The sequence below is a fragment of the Stegastes partitus genome, unplaced genomic scaffold (genome assembly GCF_000690725.1).
Source record: "Stegastes partitus isolate 25-593 unplaced genomic scaffold, Stegastes_partitus-1.0.2 Scaffold7, whole genome shotgun sequence".
Taxonomy (NCBI): domain Eukaryota; kingdom Metazoa; phylum Chordata; class Actinopteri; family Pomacentridae; genus Stegastes; species Stegastes partitus.
Window position 1 is genome coordinate 458,146 of NW_007577738.1, and position 21,754 is coordinate 479,899.

At 40.8% G+C, this 21,754-nt stretch overlaps 1 protein-coding gene across 1 annotated transcript in view; it reads right to left on the reverse strand.

Moving 5' to 3' along the window:
• Window positions 1–10,642: 10,642 nt before the first annotated feature.
• lmo7a (LIM domain 7a) overlaps window positions 10,643–21,754 on the reverse strand; it is a 49,664-nt gene continuing 38,552 nt past the window's right edge. The window contains exons 17-31 of the mRNA XM_008281951.1: window positions 20,769–20,953; window positions 20,586–20,649; window positions 20,220–20,276; window positions 19,077–19,102; window positions 18,439–18,546; window positions 16,853–16,939; window positions 16,018–16,379; window positions 15,758–15,814; window positions 14,457–14,512; window positions 14,187–14,345; window positions 13,588–13,771; window positions 12,869–13,189; window positions 12,023–12,131; window positions 11,477–11,579; window positions 10,643–11,371 (exon numbers count right to left, since the gene is read on the reverse strand). Of these exons, the coding sequence (XP_008280173.1) occupies window positions 11,349–11,371; window positions 11,477–11,579; window positions 12,023–12,131; window positions 12,869–13,189; window positions 13,588–13,771; window positions 14,187–14,345; window positions 14,457–14,512; window positions 15,758–15,814; window positions 16,018–16,379; window positions 16,853–16,939; window positions 18,439–18,546; window positions 19,077–19,102; window positions 20,220–20,276; window positions 20,586–20,649; window positions 20,769–20,953 (1,901 nt within the window). The 3' untranslated portion in view covers window positions 10,643–11,348. The remainder of the gene's footprint in view (window positions 11,372–11,476; window positions 11,580–12,022; window positions 12,132–12,868; window positions 13,190–13,587; window positions 13,772–14,186; window positions 14,346–14,456; window positions 14,513–15,757; window positions 15,815–16,017; window positions 16,380–16,852; window positions 16,940–18,438; window positions 18,547–19,076; window positions 19,103–20,219; window positions 20,277–20,585; window positions 20,650–20,768; window positions 20,954–21,754) is intronic.

Here is a 21,754-nt window from a genome sequence, read left to right on the forward strand (position 1 = left end):
CTGGAAACCTGATGAATAAACTGTCACGATCTCTATCTACTGTATATGTGGTCTCTATTAACCCCTGAGGGATATATTTACTCTTGAGCTGCCAAATACTGCAGCACTATTCCTGCAGTTGAATAGCCTTAAAGATATAATATTCTATGTTGTTTTCTTTGGCCTCAATCATAAACATCATAAGGTCAAGGAGAGATGTCTCAAGATGTTCTTGGGGAAAAGACAACCACAGTACTGAGAATCCGACTGCACTTAAAGTCCCATGAAACTCATCTTTATGTATCAAAATTTCATATTTAGAAGATTTTCTGTCAAAACAATCTCTTCCTGCCTCTAAAACAGCCTTGATCTAACTCAACACCGTAATTTCGTCTACAATGTGTTGATCTATGATGTCCTTAACTCTTCCTCCACAAAGGCGTCTTCTGCTCACTGCAGCTTGAGCACACCAGCTTGCCTTGCAGTGACAGCTCAAACACAGTAATTCTGAAACATGTTAGAAACCAAAACTGATTCAGAAGGATAATAAGGATGTGGAAAGCTTCACTCTGCAAGCTGATGGAACTGGTTCCTGTTACGTACAAAACTTTGGAAGTCTGAATCCATGTTTTTGAGATGGTACAATGCAGCTTAAAGGTGGAAATGGTCATTGAATACGTTGACTTCTTATTTCGCTCATTATCTGTCTTACAGCAAATAACACCGTATGAACATGCCTACAAGGTAACAACATGATTTTTACCAGATGGGATCAGTAAACTATGATATATTGTCACGTAATAGTGGATGTTATTGATGTGCTTCTGCTGTGGATTGTGCGTAGCTTCGGATGTTGCTACTCCAAGGAATTATGGGACAGCATTATCACCTTTCCTTTTTGAAAGGTATGGATCCGTGTATCATAGGCTGCAGGAGATAAGAAAAGAAGCTCTAAAGCACCTTCCCTTTGGATTTAGAGAATTCGATCAGTTCTTATCATGGCTGTGACGTAGATACTTCTGGATCAATTTACCAAGTGAGGAACCTTTCTAAGCAAAAAAAAAAAAAAGTAAGACTATTCGACCAGCATACATGTTCACCAGCTCGTGGCTAATTGTGTCTGTTAGTCAGATAGTGTACAGTGGATTTTTTTTTTTACTTTTCACTGACCCAAAATGATGCTTTGGCAGCAAATGAATCAAAGTGACGTTGTCAGGCCAGACAGCTCAACAATCACCTGAAAGTGGCTATAAAACTGCAGCTGCAGGTGATAATTCTGTTTATGACCACAAGGGACCCACTTCACACTGTCGCATTGTTTTCACAGAAACATTTGATATATTGTTCTAATAAAAAATCTATTCATCATAGCCACCTTAAGGTTAAGACAGATTCTGCTTCGCTCTGCCTCTGTGCATCTCTTTTGAAATTCCAGCCATCTTTGTAGATGTGTCCAAATATTTAATCATGCATGAAAGGAGTTTGGTGATCAGAGCTGTAAAATGTGACTTAGTGCATTATCTGGGCTGTCAAAACCCAAATTGTCTGTTACACTGAACTCGACATTTGCCATTACATAATCTGTATCACAGACTGTTCTGTCTAAAGTGGTTGGAGTTCCACAAAAAGATCCTATTTTAAGTCAAATAAAAGCAAGTGTTAGAACAAAGCAAACAAATCCACAAATGAACAGCTGCAACATTCACCTTTTTGTTTTTCTTTTTGAAACCTCAATGGTAGTTATTTAAACAGGTCACAAAATTAACATAGACCACATTCCAAATTTGCAAATCACTCCATGCACATTTCAGTGTATGCCATGATTCATTCTCATGTGTTACACAATCATTTGAAACAAAGACTGAATTTTTTGCTGTCAGTGTGTGTTAATCAGGCTGTTTCAGCCTCAGTTTGGCTTCCGGCTCTCCGAAGGATTACTGAGTTGCCCATATGGCTACTCAGAGAAAGAACGAGAGAGCGAGAGAGTGGAACAAAGCTGGGTCTACTACATCCAGTGGTGAATAAGCAGCACTCATGCACGATCACAAACACTCTCGACGTCTCCCTGAGGCATGTAGAGTGTGACACTCACACTGTCCTGAGATGAATTTTTAGAGCTCTGGCTTTCTTTTGTTCAGTGTTCTCATCGGCATAACTGCACACACACACACACACACACACACACACACACACACACACACACACACAGAAAACATTCACTCTCATTTTGACCTCATTTGTCTTTGTCTTGAGTGCAGTATGTGACACAGACATTTAAAGGATCCTAAACAGTGAGCCAGTCATTTCGAAGGCTGTACACATCCTTTACATCTATAATCTAACTTTGCCATAACTCAAGTCAGTAAGGGGAACTGAATCTCTTTAAAAAACAATTTGGTTTTTATGTCCTCTCTTCTGTGTTCGCAAATGAAGCACTCTGTTCTTCCATCTGCGGTGCAATTGTTACTCTTAATTGAGTTCATTCACAAAAGTTTGAGGTTTCACTTAAGGTCTCTCTCTCATTTATTCAGTGAGAAACCAATTTCCTTTTGTAGCTTCAATAAGATTGGAGTAAAAACATTAATTATGAAGCAGAACAAACACCCCAGGAGCTTTAAAATGAGTAGATTATGATGTCCAACATAACACAAGATCAGTTCACCCAGACATTTTCTTGACATGTGTTGCCTAACTTGATTTCTTTACGAGGACTCAGTTTGTGTGCAAAACAAACCTGATTGACTTGCTGTTAGTTTTGTTACACCTAGTAGAGTGGGAGAACTTACTTGATTATCATAATCTCAAGGATAACTGTCCATCTTTAAACTAGTCACTGTAACTGACAAAAGGCTTTCGTCTTTACTTTGGCATTTGGGAACCATGCTTGTTTCCTTTTTTAAGTTACATGAGAAAAACATCCATTTATTGTGAGGCTACACTCAGTAGCAAGTAAGCTTAGCTTAGCCTGACTCCGTANCTTTGGCAGCAAATGAATCAAAGTGACGTTGTCAGGCCAGACAGCTCAACAATCACCTGAAAGTGGCTATAAAACTGCAGCTGCAGGTGATAATTCTGTTTATGACCACAAGGGACCCACTTCACACTGTCGCATTGTTTTCACAGAAACATTTGATATATTGTTCTAATAAAAAATCTATTCATCATAGCCACCTTAAGGTTAAGACAGATTCTGCTTCGCTCTGCCTCTGTGCATCTCTTTTGAAATTCCAGCCATCTTTGTAGATGTGTCCAAATATTTAATCATGCATGAAAGGAGTTTGGTGATCAGAGCTGTAAAATGTGACTTAGTGCATTATCTGGGCTGTCAAAACCCAAATTGTCTGTTACACTGAACTCGACATTTGCCATTACATAATCTGTATCACAGACTGTTCTGTCTAAAGTGGTTGGAGTTCCACAAAAAGATCCTATTTTAAGTCAAATAAAAGCAAGTGTTAGAACAAAGCAAACAAATCCACAAATGAACAGCTGCAACATTCACCTTTTTGTTTTTCTTTTTGAAACCTCAATGGTAGTTATTTAAACAGGTCACAAAATTAACATAGACCACATTTCAAATTTGCAGATCACTCCATGCACATTTCAGTGTATGCCATGATTCATTCTCATGTGTTACACAATCATTTGAAACAAAGACTGAATTTTTTGCTGTCAGTGTGTGTTAATCAGGCTGTTTCAGCCTCAGTTTGGCTTCCGGCTCTCCGAAGGATTACTGAGTTGCCCATATGGCTACTCAGAGAAAGAACGAGAGAGCGAGAGAGTGGAACAAAGCTGGGTCTACTACATCCAGTGGTGAATAAGCAGCACTCATGCACGATCACAAACACTCTCGACGTCTCCCTGAGGCATGTAGAGTGTGACACTCACACTGTCCTGAGATGAATTTTTAGAGCTCTGGCTTTCTTTTGTTCAGTGTTCTCATCGGCATAACTGCACACACACACACACACACACACACACACACACACACACACACACACACAGAAAACATTCACTCTCATTTTGACCTCATTTGTCTTTGTCTTGAGTGCAGTATGTGACACAGACATTTAAAGGATCCTAAACAGTGAGCCAGTCATTTCGAAGGCTGTACATATCCTTTACATCTATAATCTAACTTTGCCATAACTCAAGTCAGTAAGGGGAACTGAATCTCTTTAAAAAACAATTTGGTTTTTATATCCTCTTTTCTGTGTTCGCAAATGAAGCACTCTGTTCTTCCATCTGCGGTGCAATTGTTACTCTTAATTGAGTTCATTCACAAAAGTTTGAGGTTTCACTTAAGGTCTCTCTCTCATTTATTCAGTGAGAAACCAATTTCCTTTTGTAGCTTCAATAAGATTGGAGTAAAAACATTAATTATGAAGCAGAACAAACACCCCAGGAGCTTTAAAATGAGTAGATTATGATGTCCAACATAACACAAGATCAGTTCACCCAGACATTTTCTTGACATGTGTTGCCTAATTTGATTTCTTTACGAGGACTCAGTTTGTGTGCAAAACAAACCTGATTGACTTGCTGTTAGTTTTGTTACACCTAGTAGAGTGGGAGAACTTACTTGATTATCATAATCTCAAGGATAACTGTCCATCTTTAAACTAGTCACTGTAACTGACAAAAGGCTTTCGTCTTTACTTTGGCATTTGGGAACCATGCTTGTTTCCTTTTTTAAGTTACATGAGAAAAACATCCATTTATTGTGAGGCTACACTCAGTAGCAAGTAAGCTTAGCTTAGCCTGACTCCGTACAATAAAATCTGTGTGTTAGGACTTAAAAAATTCAAATAATATATCTATTTTATTGTCTGTCTCTAAGTGTGGCCCTGTGATAGACTGGCGACCTGTCCAGGGTGTCCCCTGCCTTCGCCCTAAGTCAGCTGGGATAGGCTCCAGCCCCCCCGCGACCCTAGTGAGGATTAAGCGGTGTATAGATAATGGATGGATGGTTATCTATTTTATTTGAATGATCTAAAGTGCACAAAAAAGTTTCTTTCTTTTTTTTTTTTTAACAGATTAAGCAAACAAATGTTTCAGGATTGCTAAAGGATTTGATATTTAGTATAATCGAGTTAGCTGTGTCCAGTGTTCATGCTAAGTGAAGCTAAGCTAACTGACTGCTAGCCAGCTAAAGATTGGCCTAGAGAGTAGCATTAGTCTTGTAATCTAATTCCCACCCAGAACTTTTCTGGTTACTTGGTGTCAAACATAAGTTGCAAACAAAGGAAGCTTCTTATTTTAAATGAAAAGTGGCAACAGTGTCTGGCTTTATCAACAAGACTTTTGGGAGTTAGATGGGTATGTTCTGACTTTTTAATGTTTCTGTTAAGCCTGCAGGTTAAGCTCGGCCCCTGGTGTCCAATCCTCCTTTGTAGTGTTCGATGTACATGCTGATTTGGATGTGTGGTCTATCTCCTGCCAAATGTACCGAGGATCCTGATTGAAGCGCCACCCAATCTGGCATCTCCAATCCAGTAGGTGCAATTGGGGACTTCAGGATATAAAAATCTGCTCAGATGGACATAGTGGGCGGCTGTGATTTAACCTGAGCAGATAGCTAATGTGCCTCTGGTAAGGATTTTGTCATACAGCTTGTGTGATAACCTTGTGTATGAGTACAGAGGTCCTTGTCTGACTACCTGGAGCGAGTTTTAGATGCTAAAACTGATCTACAGAGACACTCAGCATTCAAATTGTTCAGTGGGTTTAGGAGCAGGAGTGCTGTTGGACTGTTCTTTGATTTTGGGTAAGGTCTAATGACATTTTTTTTCTTTTTCTTTTAGTTCCTTTAGGAAAGGCAGTGACACTGACTCTTCTTTTGGTTATGTGTTTTGCAAAACAGCACCCACAAGCCCTTTTCTCATTACAGTTTGACTCATTCATTTTGTTTTGTCTGTAACCTGTGGATAAAAGATAGATGTAGCGACCCTGATGTCACTTGTTGGTTTGTCAGCATTTCACTTGGTCTTTTGTAAAGCGTCGTAACAAACAAGTGGTGGATCTGACTGGAGAACCTGAGGACACTATGTGTGGTAGTGCAGGAGTGATCTGTCAGTCACAAGGTAAAACAGATACTGTTTTATTGTCTATTTCACTTTTAAAAAAATAACATCATGCTGTATTTAAAAAATCTTAAAAGTAGTAATTGAGACTCTAAAGTAATGAGGAAATGTTTACTGATGTAACAAATCGAGTGTCTTTTTCTCATAAACTTCTATATAGTGAGCTTCTTTTTGCAACCACAGGAGTCGCCCCCTGTTGGCCATTAGAAAGAATGCAGGTGTAAGCCACTTTCGCATTGGTTTCACTTCTTAGACCCGGAGACTACGTCCGTCTTTTATGTACAGTCTATGGTTTTGTCAAATGCCAAATGCTTCGGTCACTTTATTTTTCCAGAATCACCTCATTTATGCCCTTCCTCTAATGAACTATATTTTTCAACAGACTCAAATCAAAAGAGGAATAGATGTAAGAAAAGGTTTTTAAATTTGCATTTGATGGCTTCATACCCGAACTTGAAGTTTACTCAAACAAAAGTGTGCATCCTTACATTTTGATGATAAAGAAGCAACATTATTCCGAATGCAACGTTGGGCAGAAACACACGCATCAGTGCAGCAAAATGAAGATTTTGGCAAACTATTGTGATACTGTCGGGGTATGGCAAATTAGAAGTACGGCTGAAGGTGAGACAGTTCTGCTGAGGTATGTTTCTTGGTTGTGTGACTAGTGATATTTTCAACGCACCTCCTGTAATGTTATGAACAGACAAAATGATAATGACCTTTAAGTGGTAAAAGACATTTCTGCATCAGCTAAAGTGAATATTCACGTGGGCTGGAAGTTGTGGGTGGCGAGTACAAACACGGCCTCCATGCCGCCCTGTCTGTCGTTTAGCAATGTGCGTATTCCAGACGTCAAACTGAATCTGGTGGCATCAAATAAAAGGGCACGTTTGAGAACGTGTCATCTTTTCTTTTAAGTTTTCTTCTGATAAAATTCTAATTAACTTCAATCCCGGGTGGCAAGTGAGGATAAGGTGTGTGGGGAAAAGAGACGGAGTAACTGTTGAAAGGTGACATGCAACCAAATGCACTGCAGCAGTTTCTGCCAAACATCTGTCTTCCTGTCGGGATAATGCTTGAGTAAATGCAGCAGACTGCAAGGTAGCGATGCTTTGATGAATAGCGCTGCAGCATCCAGCAGCCTCCAAATGGAAGATGTGAGTGGAGTTTAATGTGCTACATGTGGATATATTTGATAGAATTCAGACTTGGAAAATTATCACTCTCCCCTGTTCTTCTTCACCTGATCAAAAGAGTCAAAAACACCAGATAAAGAGTATCAAATGCTTAACTGAGAATCAGTATTCCAGCTCATGCTCGGCTATAGTACTGAAGCAGGATGAATTAATATGAAGACAGAAAACTTGGTCCCTTGTCACCCCAGGCATAATGCAGTCTCAACCATATCAGGGTGCCCCAGCTGTGACCATGCAGTCTTATCATTTTAGAGCCATGTAACACTTTCTACACTCCTTTTCTCTTCCCCGCCAACTGGAACAGCAACTCAAATGCATCTTGTCGCCAGTCATACTTTTCCTTCCTCAGCCACTACGTACAAATACAAAAATAAATCAAAGTGTTCTTTAAGGTCACAGAGAGAAATCACAGACGTTCATGTTCCTGATTCTAACATGGCTGCATGGAGACAAGGGAATAAAGATAAAGAAGTGGTTTCTTTTGTTGTTTTTTTTTCCCCTTCACTTGCATGAATAATTCTCTTGGTTGTTGGACTGTTTCCATGCAGAGACATTGTTCTTCAGAAAACGTAGGGGAAAATGTTCCCCTCTGTAAAAACAGTAACAGCAGAGTAGAAGAGAGCCCACCTTTGCTTGTGATAAGTCATGTTTAATGTGAGATTCTAACCTGCCCTGGTGACCACTTTAAAGCCTTTAGTCATCTAACAAATCCTGTTTAATTAAATAAACAACAACAAAGAAACCGACCTCTGCTATAAGGTTGAGTCCCTTTTGAGTGAGCTATGCCCTTTAGTGAGTCAGGGATTAGAGTCAGCATTTGTAATGAAGACAAGTGGGGAGCTGGGCTGATCATTTCCTCATTGAACAAAAGGTCACGGATCAATAATCTCTATACATGTATAAAAAAAATGTGATCGTGTCTGCAGAAGGGAGGTGATAATCTGTTACTAATCAACAAAATATCCACCTGTGCCATGCATGATGAACACTTCACTGGCTGTTTGCAGCTTTTTGTCCCATGAGGATTACTTTTATTTAACATGGTCACTACAGGTGACACCAGCAACTATATAACTTCTGACCCTGATCATTTGTTGTTATGCTGCAAACACTTGAGAACAAATACACACATGCCAATACCCTAAGAAAATACGATTAAGCTTTAACACTGACTTCAAAATAAAGAATTTAAATGAATGCTTTAACCGTGAGAGTGCATAATGTACATGTATATGGATAACGTGCTGCAGAGCAAAAGCCTTAACTGTGAGAGCGTTTGCGTGCACATGGATTAGATGCTGCTGAGCCAAAATCTATACGTTTCTTAACAGTCACCAATGGCCTTAAAAGACGGACACTTGCTATTAATTATACAACACATTCAGCATCATCTAGTGACATTTTCAAGTTATTTCCAATAGTCGAAGACGTGCTGTAATTAAACCAATTAACGCAGTCATCATTTAGACCACAGAGCTGTAATTGCCAACTTAATCACAGCTTACACAAATGCATTGGAATTACTGCAAAGGTTGTGTTTTCACTGTCACGTGATCTATTTTTTGGGGAACCGATTTTCAGCGATGCCACCGTGAATGAAGAATAGCCTCACAGAATCATTGCTGATGTGCTGGGAGTTTACAGATTGACTTAAAGTGCATTTTCTTTAATCCCTGCAGTTAATTGAACGTTCGCATGGAGCCTGCAAGCCATGGCAACAGGTCTGGTGAGACAGTGTCTGCAATTACGTGACTAATTATAGCATCAGTTCAAGCTGCAGGTGAATTAGTGCCTGATGGCTTCTCTAAAGTGTGAAAAGCATTCCTTCTTAATGACAAATGGCAAGAGGCACTGCTCGTCTAAGACGTCTTCAAACTGGGTGTATTGATGGTCAAAAATGAGTCAAGTGTACGTTGTTTTTGACTAGGAAATAAAAGTAAATCATCTTGGTTTGACAGCAAAGCTTACAAGTGAGCGTCAAGATTGGGTTTCACTTATTAATTTAGAAACTAAACCACAAAATTTCATGACATATTACATAATGCTTTTTAATTGCTGTGGCTAAATTCCAAGAACAGCAGCTCTACTTCTCATAAAGTACGTTATGTTAAATGACATGCTCAGCAGTGCAAGCAACAACAGTTATCATCCAGCTGTGGAGGAAAGATCATCTCAGTCTTTATTGGTAAAAGTCTTATATCACAGTGCCCCCTTCAGGCCTATCCAAGCTACAGCTAAGCCCCAAAAAACACCTTAAAATAGGGAGTGTGGTGTTGCAATGGAGCATGATTATTGGACTCACTCATGTGTTGACGGTGAGGTGCAAAAATAAAAATTCACATGCCATGGTCATGCCTATAAATCCTGAAAATGGGAAATGATTCCTCCCAGTAGGAGAGCATTAAAAAGAGGCAGAGGGGGAGTTGCTGGAGTTAGGAGTGACTGTTTGATGGAGGGGTTAGAGCAGGCCTATCTAAGCTCTTCCATCTGTGTTCCATCTTTTTAGAGACCTTATTGTCCTGAGCAGTCAAGCATCCTGTTTCTCTGCGAGCTCCAGCACACACACACACACACATACACGAGCTATTCGATTCTCCACGTCAAAGCTTTCCATAAAGGCCAGTTGTGGCTGGCCTTGGCTTTGGAGGGGAAAAGATGGGATACTTATTCTGGAAGGTTTTATATTTCTCCGCCACTCGGCTCCGCTCGGCGCCATCCAGGCCGTGCTTGTTTTCTGAGCATTAGGATTAAAAACTGCTCTCCCACCAGAGCGCCAAGAATAATCTAAAAAAGGAATCTAAGAATTTGAGATGTCTGCCTCCGGGGGCTGTTTGTGCTTCACCTCAAGAATACAGAGCCAATTTATGCTCAGTCCAACATATTTCCATAAAGCTTGAATCGAGCTTATTTCCATTTATGGAAAATGAGGACAATTTCTTACCTTGCAATTTAAATGCAATTGGAGGCTGCAACAATCAGGAGTGTTTCTCTCTCTTGTATGAATATTCAATATATGTTTATGCGGATATGATTTCGTGAAACAGCTAGAATGACAGAATACATTAACAAAATAGCCTATCAAAGTATAATCAAATGTAATGCATGCACCCTGAATAAAATATGCATGACAAATTGGCTTTGGAGAACACAGAGCAGGCAGGTCCTCTGAACCTTAGCACAAAAGCTCATTGAAATTCCTTTCATTATGACTATGGCACTACAGAGAGAAACACAGAACGAGAGGGACAGACAGAGAAATATGAGTATAATGATTTCTGATTACAGAGGCTGGAAAGCCTTGCATCATATGTTAGAATATCATTAGACAGAATTATGCAATTTCACTGCTGGAGAAAAAAAATCAAACACACACACAAGAAATGCGTTTAGTTATTTTATTTACAATGTTACTGTTTGCCTCAATGCCATCCAGTATATTGTGCATTCTTCACATCAAAACCTGCTTATGTGTACAATCCTCAGTTAAAACTCAAGACAAGTGCTATCCAAGCGCAAATTCTTTCTTTAAATATGTTATAAGAGAATTCTAATAATCTTAATTACTTCTCCCTGTTACGAATGAAAAGGCACATAGACATGATAAGAATAGCTTGGTCAACAAACATGTTAATACCACAAGACTCAGTGGGGAAAAAAGAAGCATGAAAAACGAGATGATCCTGCAGGGTTTCCTCTCAATATCTATAAAATCTGTCAAAGCGAAGGTCAGAGAAAAGATTTTTCTTCTGGAATCTTGTAGACAGTTTATTGCTTGACTAGTTTCGCGGCTACAACATTTAAAAACTCTGGAGCATGCAGAACCCTTACACTTTGTACAGCTGTAATACTTAATACGATATAAACACAAGAGTAGATAACTTCTTTGCAAGCTTTTCCCCTCAATCACACACTGTAAAAACAAACACGATTCTCATCACGGAGTCACGTGGGAATTTCTAGAACCATAAATGAAAGCGTGTCCAAACCAAATGTCCCAGTTATTTGCAATGGCTTCAACGTTCACTTTAAAGTTCATGGGTTGTTGTCACAAGTAGTCTCTTCATCAATCTGCTGGAGTACAACCATATCACATAGATGTTGGCTGGCCAGCTGGAAAAGAAAATAAACGGCACCATTATGCATAAATAATAACAATAATAATAATAAGAAGAATAAACAGCTTCCAATGCTAAGCAAGTTTGATGGCGCACTCACTTTTGAATCGCATGTAGCAGGAGTTACAGTAGAGCTGCTTGTTTCGTATTCTAACTTCAGCCCCAGCTTCCGTTCCTCCAAGGTCAGCCATACAGTCGATGCACTGAGGAGATTTAGGAAAAGGAAGAGTTAAAGAGCGATTAAACTTGTTGAGGATGCGCTAAAGTATCCACAGGCAGGGAGATGAGGACAGACACACCAAAGGCCTTGATTGTCTCTACAGAAAAAGACAAATTAACGAGGAAGAATGAGAGTGAAAAGACAAAGAACATCAACATTCAGATACAGTCGGCCAAAGTCAGGTGAAAGCCAAAGTTCCCAGAAGGATTAACACCAGTGATAAAAAAAAAATAAACAGTGATTAGTTTGGCTTGCAGGATTTGGCACAAAAAACATCTACTTTGCTCAGCTGTAAAGAGAATCAAGACGTTGATATTTAGGAGGTTAGTAAAACAAGAAAGAAAGAATCTGGAGCGATCAGGTTAGTTTTTCAGGCGAGGCGCGCGGCCGACGTGCTCCGGTGCCAACGGGAGGCCAAACTCTCACCTTAAAACAGCCCAAATGATAACAGAGCCCAAGGGACTCGATGATCATGGCTGCTCCCTTTCCCAGTGGGTTGTCACAGAACGTACAGATTTTCTTGCCACTCACTGACCTGGATTATAGAACATAAAGCTATAACTTGAAAGCCAAGCACACATACATGATGCATGTATGAATGCACAGAACACATGGTTGCACTGGTATACAGCTGGGTTAGATGAATGTTACTGCTGACACATCTGACAAATATTGAGCAGTTGAATATTTTGTTCAGATATGGACCAAGCACTGCTGAAATGACGGCTGCTCTTCGATGAACATTAAAAAAGTCTATAAATATTAAGCAATGTTTTATTAATTCAATTGGAAATGCACAGTAAAATAGTAACATGTATAAAGTATTTCATGCATGATAAGAATCATTCAGAGGAAACTATTGTGGATGACGTTTCTGACACAGAAACTATTCATGAAATGCTTGAAGAAAACTTCCAGTTTCCATGTATGTATTAAAATGTTAATACCAAGCTTCACACACATAAAGCACAAAACAATACTGTATATGCAAGTGAAATTAGCCAGAGATCCTGTACAAAAGGACTGCATATTAAAGGACTGTTTTCAACCTGCTGGATCTGTAAACACAAAACGTCATCAAATGACAGAGTATATTAAAATATGTTCAGAAGTATGAAGAGAAAAAGATTCATGATGCCCACCACTCCACATCCCAAGATGTGGTTTAACAGCCCCACCTGGAGCAGGATTTTGCCCCCCCAGTATCCCAGTGAGTGGTTAGAGGGAAGCTTGTTTGCATCATTCAAGCAAAGCAACATTGTTACTCTTTACCTGTTCCGCTGCTGAGGGGTCTCGGGCGCCGGTTCTGGAGAGGTGGTGGGCGACGGAGATGAGTGTGAGGGGGAAAGCGACTGCCGGGACCAAGGGGACGAGGGGGTTCCTGCCCCGCCTCGGAGGGAGCTCATGGAATAGGAGGAAGGCAGCGTGGAGGAGCCAGGCCTCTGGGCCCCCGAGCCGCCACCATAAAAAGAAGCGCTGCCGGAGAGGGCAGAGTGAGGCCGAGACAAGTTCTGGACATAAGAGCTGCTTCGGGGTCCCCATGATGAGCGCCAGGAGTTGTAGGAGGAGTCCAGATTGTCAAGAGACTCGCCTCTGCAAAGCCAACCCACGCCACACCAACGTTAGCTGGTTAGGACATTTAAACCGTCTGGCTACCAGCTGTTAAAGAATTTACTAATGGACCAATCCAATTTTCCAAGTGGTAGCCAGACGAGTAAATGTTTTAGCTTCTGCACACAACTTCAGTTAACAGGATATTAGTGTGTGTAAACCACCACCGTAACACGGCAGAGAGGGGATCAAAGTGCTGCAGTAGAAGGCAACCAGACTTCTTTTTCTCTAGGATGAGAGATGAAATATCTTTGAAGAACCAAAAAACAAAACAACAAAAAAAGTCCACTTGCCTTCTACTGAAGCACTTGGGATGCCATGACCTAGACAACTGGGAATCTACACAGAGAGGTGATGTTCTGAAATGGGGTTAAATGTACCTGCGCATGGGTGGCACATCGGCCTCCTTGCTGGCGGCAGAGCTGGCGGCGCGCTGGCGGATCCAGCTGCTGTCCGTCAGCAGCGGAGTTTTCTTCTTCATCTCGTTCAGGATCTGCTGTCGCTCCACCTCAGCCTGCGACACGGACTGCTGACCTTTCCTCTCGCCGAGTCCGCTCCCCGTCACTGCACACGGGGAGGAGAGATAAATGGTGCTTGATAAAATGAAAGGGTTCATGGAAGTCAAAAACATATCATGAATTGTGATGGCGAGGGGAACTGTGCAAAAATGCAGGATCAGGCTGATGCAGATGTATCGTTTGCCTCATTCTGGCTGGATTAGAGGAATTACAATTAAATTATGGCAGATAGAAAGAAATCACGCTGTAATCAATGAATTAAACATTCGACTACATGTCATTTTCTGGTCAGCTTGGCTGATTGATTTGCCATTTGGCTGGTCAGCTGTTAATCACACAGCTGTACGTTTTGATTCAGTGAAATGTCATAATTGACTGATCGGCTGATGGCGATAATTGGAGTGAGGTTGACTTGGATTCAGATCAAAACAGAGAGGCGGCGCTTCAGGGAGGAAGCCCACCTCTCTCTGGCTCTCTGTATCTCATGGCATTCAGGATGTTTCTTCGTTCCAACTCCAGCTCAGATGCCGCCCTCAGACTCTGGGCCTTTCTGTCACGCTCAATCCTAATCTGCTCCTCCAGCAGATAGTGAGCCATGCCCCCCGGCTGCATGTACGCGCCTACAGTGGGACACAGCCCACACATATGTGCAACAACGTGGGGTCATTTATTAAACAACAAGTAGGAAAACAAACAGAGGCTGCTGCTGCCATTAAATCGAGAACACTGACCTTTCCTCTGAGGTTTATCCTCTTCATCAAGCTGGGGAGATGATTTGGATTTTAGCCTGTGGAACGAAACATGATACATACATGTTGATACATACAAAACTTTATTTAATGTGATCATAAGTCGACACACAAATGTAAGGAAGGCAGTTGATACATGGTGACCTTGTTTAACTTAATAGCTTCCATAATAAAGTATGTTTGAATTTTGTATTAGGTAACTTTTAGGTAATCCATCCACTTTACTCAGCGACAGGTGAAAAGTATTTTTAGATGTTAAATACCACAGTAAGAACCCAATGAATGGTTATAAGGAGAAACTGCTGATTGCAGACCAGTCACAGGTAATCGTCATCTCAGCTGGAGACCTAATCCACTGGCTGACAGATTTCTGGTTTCATGACCATCTACTTAACAATGCTTGAATGACTTGGTTCATATGGATTCAGAAAGTAACGCTGCAGTGAAAGCTATACTGTAGAGATATGCCAGTTTTGTTTTGCAATATGTTGCAAAAAAGGGAAAAAACATAATTTACTGCTTCAAAGACATACACGATTGAGTATCTGCAGCACTGTGATGCTGCTTGGTGTTGGTGTTTTCAGGTTACAGCAACATGTGAGTGTTCTTTGTGTTGGTGTTTCAGCAGAATCGTATTCTTGTGAGATGATGATTTGGCACATTCAATGCAATTCAGGTAAGAACAAGTTGTCTTGCCAAGATCTCTCCTGGTGCACAAAACTGAATAAAGAGCTTGCAGGATTTACAGATGAGAATGTGGAGACTCATGTTAATTTTGGACTTAATACCACCAGTAAAACTTAATGTAAAGTCACCCTATTTAACATTTACAAATAGTATACAAACACTTCCTAAATGGGTGATAACACATTATAATGTAGGTGCAAGCAGATGTATGTGGTATAGATGTGACTGCTCACAAGTTGTTTTTCTTATGAAGAAATATCTACATATAATGTTATATATTATCTGTTCACATGGAAGTCTCCACTAATGGTAAGTTGAGCTCAGTTTTATAAATATATGTGTTATCAGCCATATGTACAGTGCACAGTTCATACTAAATAGCGGGACTCTATTCAACGCATTATTTTGAAATGCTCTAATAGACTGCATTCACTGTAACGCATTGATGTTAACAGATTAGGAGAAAAGCATGAATTGCACATTAACTACGTGATGTAAAAACAGGTTAGTAGTGGGATTATCTGCGGCTCTCGCAGACAGAGGTCAGGCTACAGATGCAGTCTGAAAAGCACATAAACACTCTCTCCTGCACTAACCTGTCTGTTAAGGACAGTAGAGGCTGGTCATAGGCAAAGCCATGGGAGCCTGCAGCCCTTTGGTGAGGAGCGCACAGAGAGGTGGAAGGATGATTACAGCACAAAGGAGGATAAAGCACATGCAAAAACACATTAGTTGCACTTATGTTAATGCACACACAGTAAAGCGGGTTAAATGTGTTATTATCAGCAGGATGGTCAGACAAGGAATATAAAGACACTGTGGACAGTGCAGGAGGAGGAGGAGAGGCTCTACTGACCACTGCTGCTGCTGCTCCAAGGCTCTCTCCTTCTCCCTGCGCTGCTGCTCTGCAGCCTCCTGCCGCCTCCTCTCCTCCTCCCTCTCTTCCTCTCTCCTCCTCTGCCTCCTCAGCTCTTCCTCCTCCCGTCTCCTCCTCTCCTCCTCCTCCTGCCTCTCTCTCCTCTTCCTCTCCTCCTGGAGGCGCTGCAGCTCTCGCTCCTCCTCCTCCCTCTTCCTCCTCTCCTCCGCCTGCCTTTGGCGCTCCTGCTCCACCTTCCTCTTTCTCTCTTCCTCTTCCCACAGAGGAGATGTGGGCTGGTTGATGGGAGACAGGGGCGAGTGTGGGCTGACGCTGTGGCTGTTCACCTCCAGGCTCCCAGGCTGACAGAGAGAAGGACGGACCAAAAAGAGGAAGCATTTAAGTAATCTGACCTGGGTTAGCATCCAGGAGGAACTGCAACAACAATAGAGAAACTCCTCACATCCCTTGAGTTGACAAACCAGCAAGTGTTTAGAAATTCGAATCAGAGGGGAGTTTTTCTTGCAAAACTATGAGCTGGAAAGAAGTTACAGAGACTAAAGTGTGTCCTGTGCACATATACACATGTCCTGCTTTTGTTTTGCTCACTTTCACTCAGTCCTTTGTATAAAATAAGAAACAAGAGTGTGTGCCCACATAATCGTTGAATAATTATTACAATTCTGACCAAAGCACTTTTGGTACATTTAGAAAAAATAGTGCTATGAGTCACAACTTAACACCCCCCCTTTTAAAATAAATAAATAAATAAAAATTTCCAGCCGATGTTTCTGGTTTTAGGTCAGACTCTACACAAATAAAATACTTTTGGTACCTGTTGTTGGGCCACGTTCGTATTAATCTCCTGCTGAGCCTTGAACCACTCCTCCTGCAGTTTCTCTTGATCGCGCTTATACTTCTCCTATAGGGGGAAGTCAAAGGTTACCTCATTTTATACACACAGTCCCACACACCAAGGAAATTCCTCAAAAACACATACAAAGAACCGACACAGATGCATCATATTGTACCGTACAGAGGGAAGAATAAAGTAGTACATTGGAGAATAACAAGGCACTTCAGCTGTAACATTTTCACATAATTTTGAGCTCACCTACATGTTATCTAACCATTCTATAAAGCTTGCCCTGGGCAGGAAGTCTCCCTGGCACATCATGAAATCAGGCTGTTTATCCAACAGGGAACAAGACTGGAGAAGCTAACAAGCCTTCCCGGCTACATCAGCACTCTGCGTGGCCACCTTTGATCTCCATCCAGAAACAGGCCCTCAGAAAAATGTTTTGACAGGATCCTACTACATTTAAGCTGGACACTTGACAGATACTTTGCTTTCAGCTGCCGGAGTGCTGTCTGAGCTTTTCTCTTTTGAGCCTATTAGGAGAAACCCCAATGAGGAACTTCCTCGACTATAGCTCTTTTTATTGTCAAGTAGGACAAAAAATAGATGTATGCGTGGGTATTTTAGATCAAATGGACTGTCCATTTTTATTCATTGATTGTTTTTTTATTCAGGTTTATTTTTTCCTCTGTGTTTATATTAATTATTCATATTCTGTGTAGGCTTGTTCCAGGACAAATTAGACTGTGGTCCAGGTCAGAAGGAAACACAAATTTGCCTTTTATAGACACACACGATGTAATAGCAAAAATTAAATCACACAGAAAGCCTGAACAATACTTATTCTCACATCTTTAATAGGATTCTATTTTCTCATCTACCTCCTCAAGTGTCCTTCTTTAGTAGTTTTGTGATCATGTGACTCCACAGCAACACAAACAACAAAATCTTCACCTCTCTGCAACCATTTCAGCAAAAACTTATGATCATGGCTTTCATAAAGACAGGATTTATTGCAAAGCTGTTTTATTAGACTGCATTTGCTGTACCTGATAAGCTACGAATACGTTTTACGATAACTATTTGTAAAACATCTTTTGAAAACAAAGTTACGGTTAAATGTAAGTAAAACAAATGTCAAATTAGACAAGTAATGAAAACAAATTCCACAAATAAACAAGATTGCAAGCATTCAAAATACAAAAGATGAAATAGTCAAGTCAAGACAGTCCTTTTATACAACACATCACAGCTGGTTTAGTTTTGATTGGCAAGGTTAAATATTATAGTTAAAACACTGTTGTGTTATTTAATGTGTGATTATACCTGAGTAATTCACATTTTAGGATTTTAACCCTAAAAAAATTATATAATAAAACTACTTTATAGATTTATTAGTATGGTGGTTAACTCAAATAATGTAATAATACAGTTAGACACTATGTTATTGGAACTTAACCTTAGTAATATAATTGTGATTAAAATCCTACAGTGTGATTAACTATGAGGTGTATATATTGCAAAATAATATTACTAAACTACATGAGTATTCCTTTACATACCTGTAGGAGGCGCTCTTGTTCCTTTTGCCATTTCTCTTGTCTTTTGCGCTCCTCTTCTGGGTCCCAAGACCAGCGGCTAGAAGATGGAGCAATTGAAGGAACAGGTATCTGATGGCAGAGACGAGACAAGACCGTCATACATACTACATTTATATTATTTAATTTACAGTATTTAATAACCCTTGTATCCAAACACCTTGACCTGCTCTTTGACATGAGTTTAAAGGTAAGCCTCTGTCTTATTTTGGGAGTAGCTACTCTCTCTTCTGTTAAGTATTGTCAAGTAATACCCCATTAGTTTGATCAATATACCCTCCAAAATCACAGTTTTCTTCCCAGATGACTTTATAATTTGTGCTACACCCTCCATGCTTACACTGTTAAGTATTTTACTTACCCATTTTCAAAGCTACATTAAAATAAAAGCTCCCTATAATCATGGCTAAGTGGGTCGCTGGGCAGCTAAAAGGCTTAAGAAGCAAAGTGAACCTGCCTCTGAAGTGAACTCCCAGTGCAGCTCATGTGAGAGGCTTAATAATGGGTCTGAGCTTTGTAATAACAGCGGTATCTACTTTCAAAGATATTGTCGTGCTGGAGGAGCAAACACAACGGGGACACAAAAACTGTCCTTTACTCACATCTGGCATCACAGACTCTGATCCTCCTTGAAGAGAAAGAAAAATTGTTCAGTCAATACTTCTGGCATGCACAGGCAGAGAGATGAAACATCATGTAAATGTACAAGTTAACCCTGAAGCCAAATGCCACATCAACACTCAGTTGACAGGCTTATTTAGTTTTAAATAGATTTTTAAGTCAAGCGCCGATTCATTATTGAAAATGACATTTCAAACCACAACAGTAATTGATGTTTTCAACAAGCCTCAAGCAATAAAAGTCAGATTTCACCCACTAGGACTTATTGATTCTCCCAATTCAACATCGCCCACTTGTTCATATTTACATTGGATGTCGGGCTGATGGTCATGAATAGGAAAATCAATAAACTGATTATGAGGCAACAGGATCAAACAAACACATATCAGCAGCATGCGTAAAAAGCACAACACAAAGCGCAGAGCAGCCGGCCCGGAGAGGCGAACAGACGCCTCAGTACGTGCATGCCAGGAATGCTTTTAACTTCATGTGCAGCAAAGTGAAAAGTGTAACCATGTGTTAAGGCTGGACGCCATTCAAAACTACCACAAACACAACAGGATTCAAAGATTTGTGTTTGTGGAAGGTACGCTGGAGTAGGGACTGACATGCTGCTCAGGTTTTAGGGCAGAAAAAGCTGCTTTTATACACATTTTCTTTTGAGTTTTCTTATTTTGTGGAGTTTGACCTTGTATTAAAATAAACTAAATGCGGGTTCGGGAGGTCTGAACAGCATGTCAGCGTTGTACTGAGCGAAGGTGAGGAGGTCACTGCACACTCAACCCTGTTTACCACAGAGGTAGACCAGCGCACTGACACTGGGCCCTGAGCCACCTGAAGGAGGGAAGGGGCACAGCACAAGGGTTAAGCTTCGGCACCAGACAGGAGACAGGAAAAAGCCCCACAAATAAGAAAACAAGGAGGCACAGAGGAATATATTTCAATCCTGACAGCTTGTGATCAATTGATAGATGATTATCAATCGAACACAGGGCTGTGATCTATGAGAAAACATGCCTTGGAAATCTGCGGAAATCAGAGAAAGCACAGAGAACCCAGCCACCAGATTACACAGAAATCTATCATCAAGAACCTTCGGTCAGTTTTTCCTTTTTTTTTTTTACCTGTTTCAAAAAACTCTGACCTCCGTTTTAAGTTTTTCAAAGATATGGGTTCTGACTCTACATGAGAGATGGAAAACAGGACACAGTGAGGAACAACAGAAGAACATTAACCTGAAGATATTCCACCTTATATTGCTAACACATTGTCATGAATTACACATATTTATAGTGCGTACTGCTTACATCACAGTCAAAGTAAATGTCTGCTGAGTACCAGTATGGATTTTCTCCAAAGGTCTTTCACCCAAAACCAAGCTGACAAACTGACTCTCCCCCTCCTCTCACTGATGTGTTTTTGTATTCAGACCAGAAATAATCATCAAGATCAATTTCATAACCTTTCTGACTGCGCGCTCTGCTCTTTACCTTTGTTCCTCATGGTCACCGACTCCTCTCGGAAGCCTCCATTAACTCCGTTTGAAGACACCTCCTGTGGGGGAGACGAAGCAGGGTGCATACTCATTAAAGAGTCCCCGGGGTCGGGAACAATACTGGAATAAAAACCTGATGAAAAACCTGAGTCAACCAAGGTGATTCTGAGTCACTTACGACAACCTGGTGAGTGGGGGCTGCTTTGGATGGCAGCGTTTCCGTGGAAGTGCGTGAGGTGAAATCCAGGCTGGAGCTGACAGTGTTCGTTTCAGGGGAACCTAGAAGTATCGGATGATCCGTACTGGTCAGATTGATGGTCTTATGGCTTTTATATGGCAGGGAAGGTTGATCTCTGTCCCAGTCTGCATGCAGACAATGCAATGGCAAAAAAAATACAGCGTGTGTTTGCACTTAAAACCATACGTTTTGTGCACGAGTCCTCTACATGTGTGAACCCCAACAGTTGATAGAGAATTTGCATAAAGAACGCTATAAAGCAGGGGACAAGGACGCTGTTATGGTGTTTGTTATAGAGAGCAGCAGGGAGTGACAGAGAAACCACCTTCCCCAGCCATGCAGCCCAATAAAGCCCTCATAATCCCAAACAGTGTTTCTAAAAGGCTCCCAACTACTGGACTTCACTACACTATGTGAACTAGTGCTGTGTGTTAGTTCAAGTGAGCTATGCTGGGTGGTTTATTATTTTTCTAAGCTGACACTGATATTGTTGGAACAAGTAAGCCTGATACACCGACACTGTAAAAACAGAACACTCATAGAACCGTGGACCCGAGCCGGGTTAGTTCTCCAGAAGGAAAACACTGCACCGACAGACAGAAGGATGCTGATGAGGCAGAAAGGCCAACAAAGAGGAGAAACAACCAGTAGAAATAAAAGGAAGGAGAAAAAAATGCAAAAAAAAAGAAAAAAAAGGACAAGAAAGAGCTCACACAGGGGGAAGAAAGAAAGAAGGAAGAAAAACAACAGAGGTCAAAACAACAACAGCCTTCTGTCACCAGACAAGAAAGAAAAATGTACAGGTCCTTCATCGTTTAGCTGTCATGACATCATTCATGGATGACTTCACAACAGTTTACGGACCAATTTAAAGTGTCAAAACTGTTTAGCAACGCAGGCGGCTTAAGCAGCGCTGTCAGTTCAGG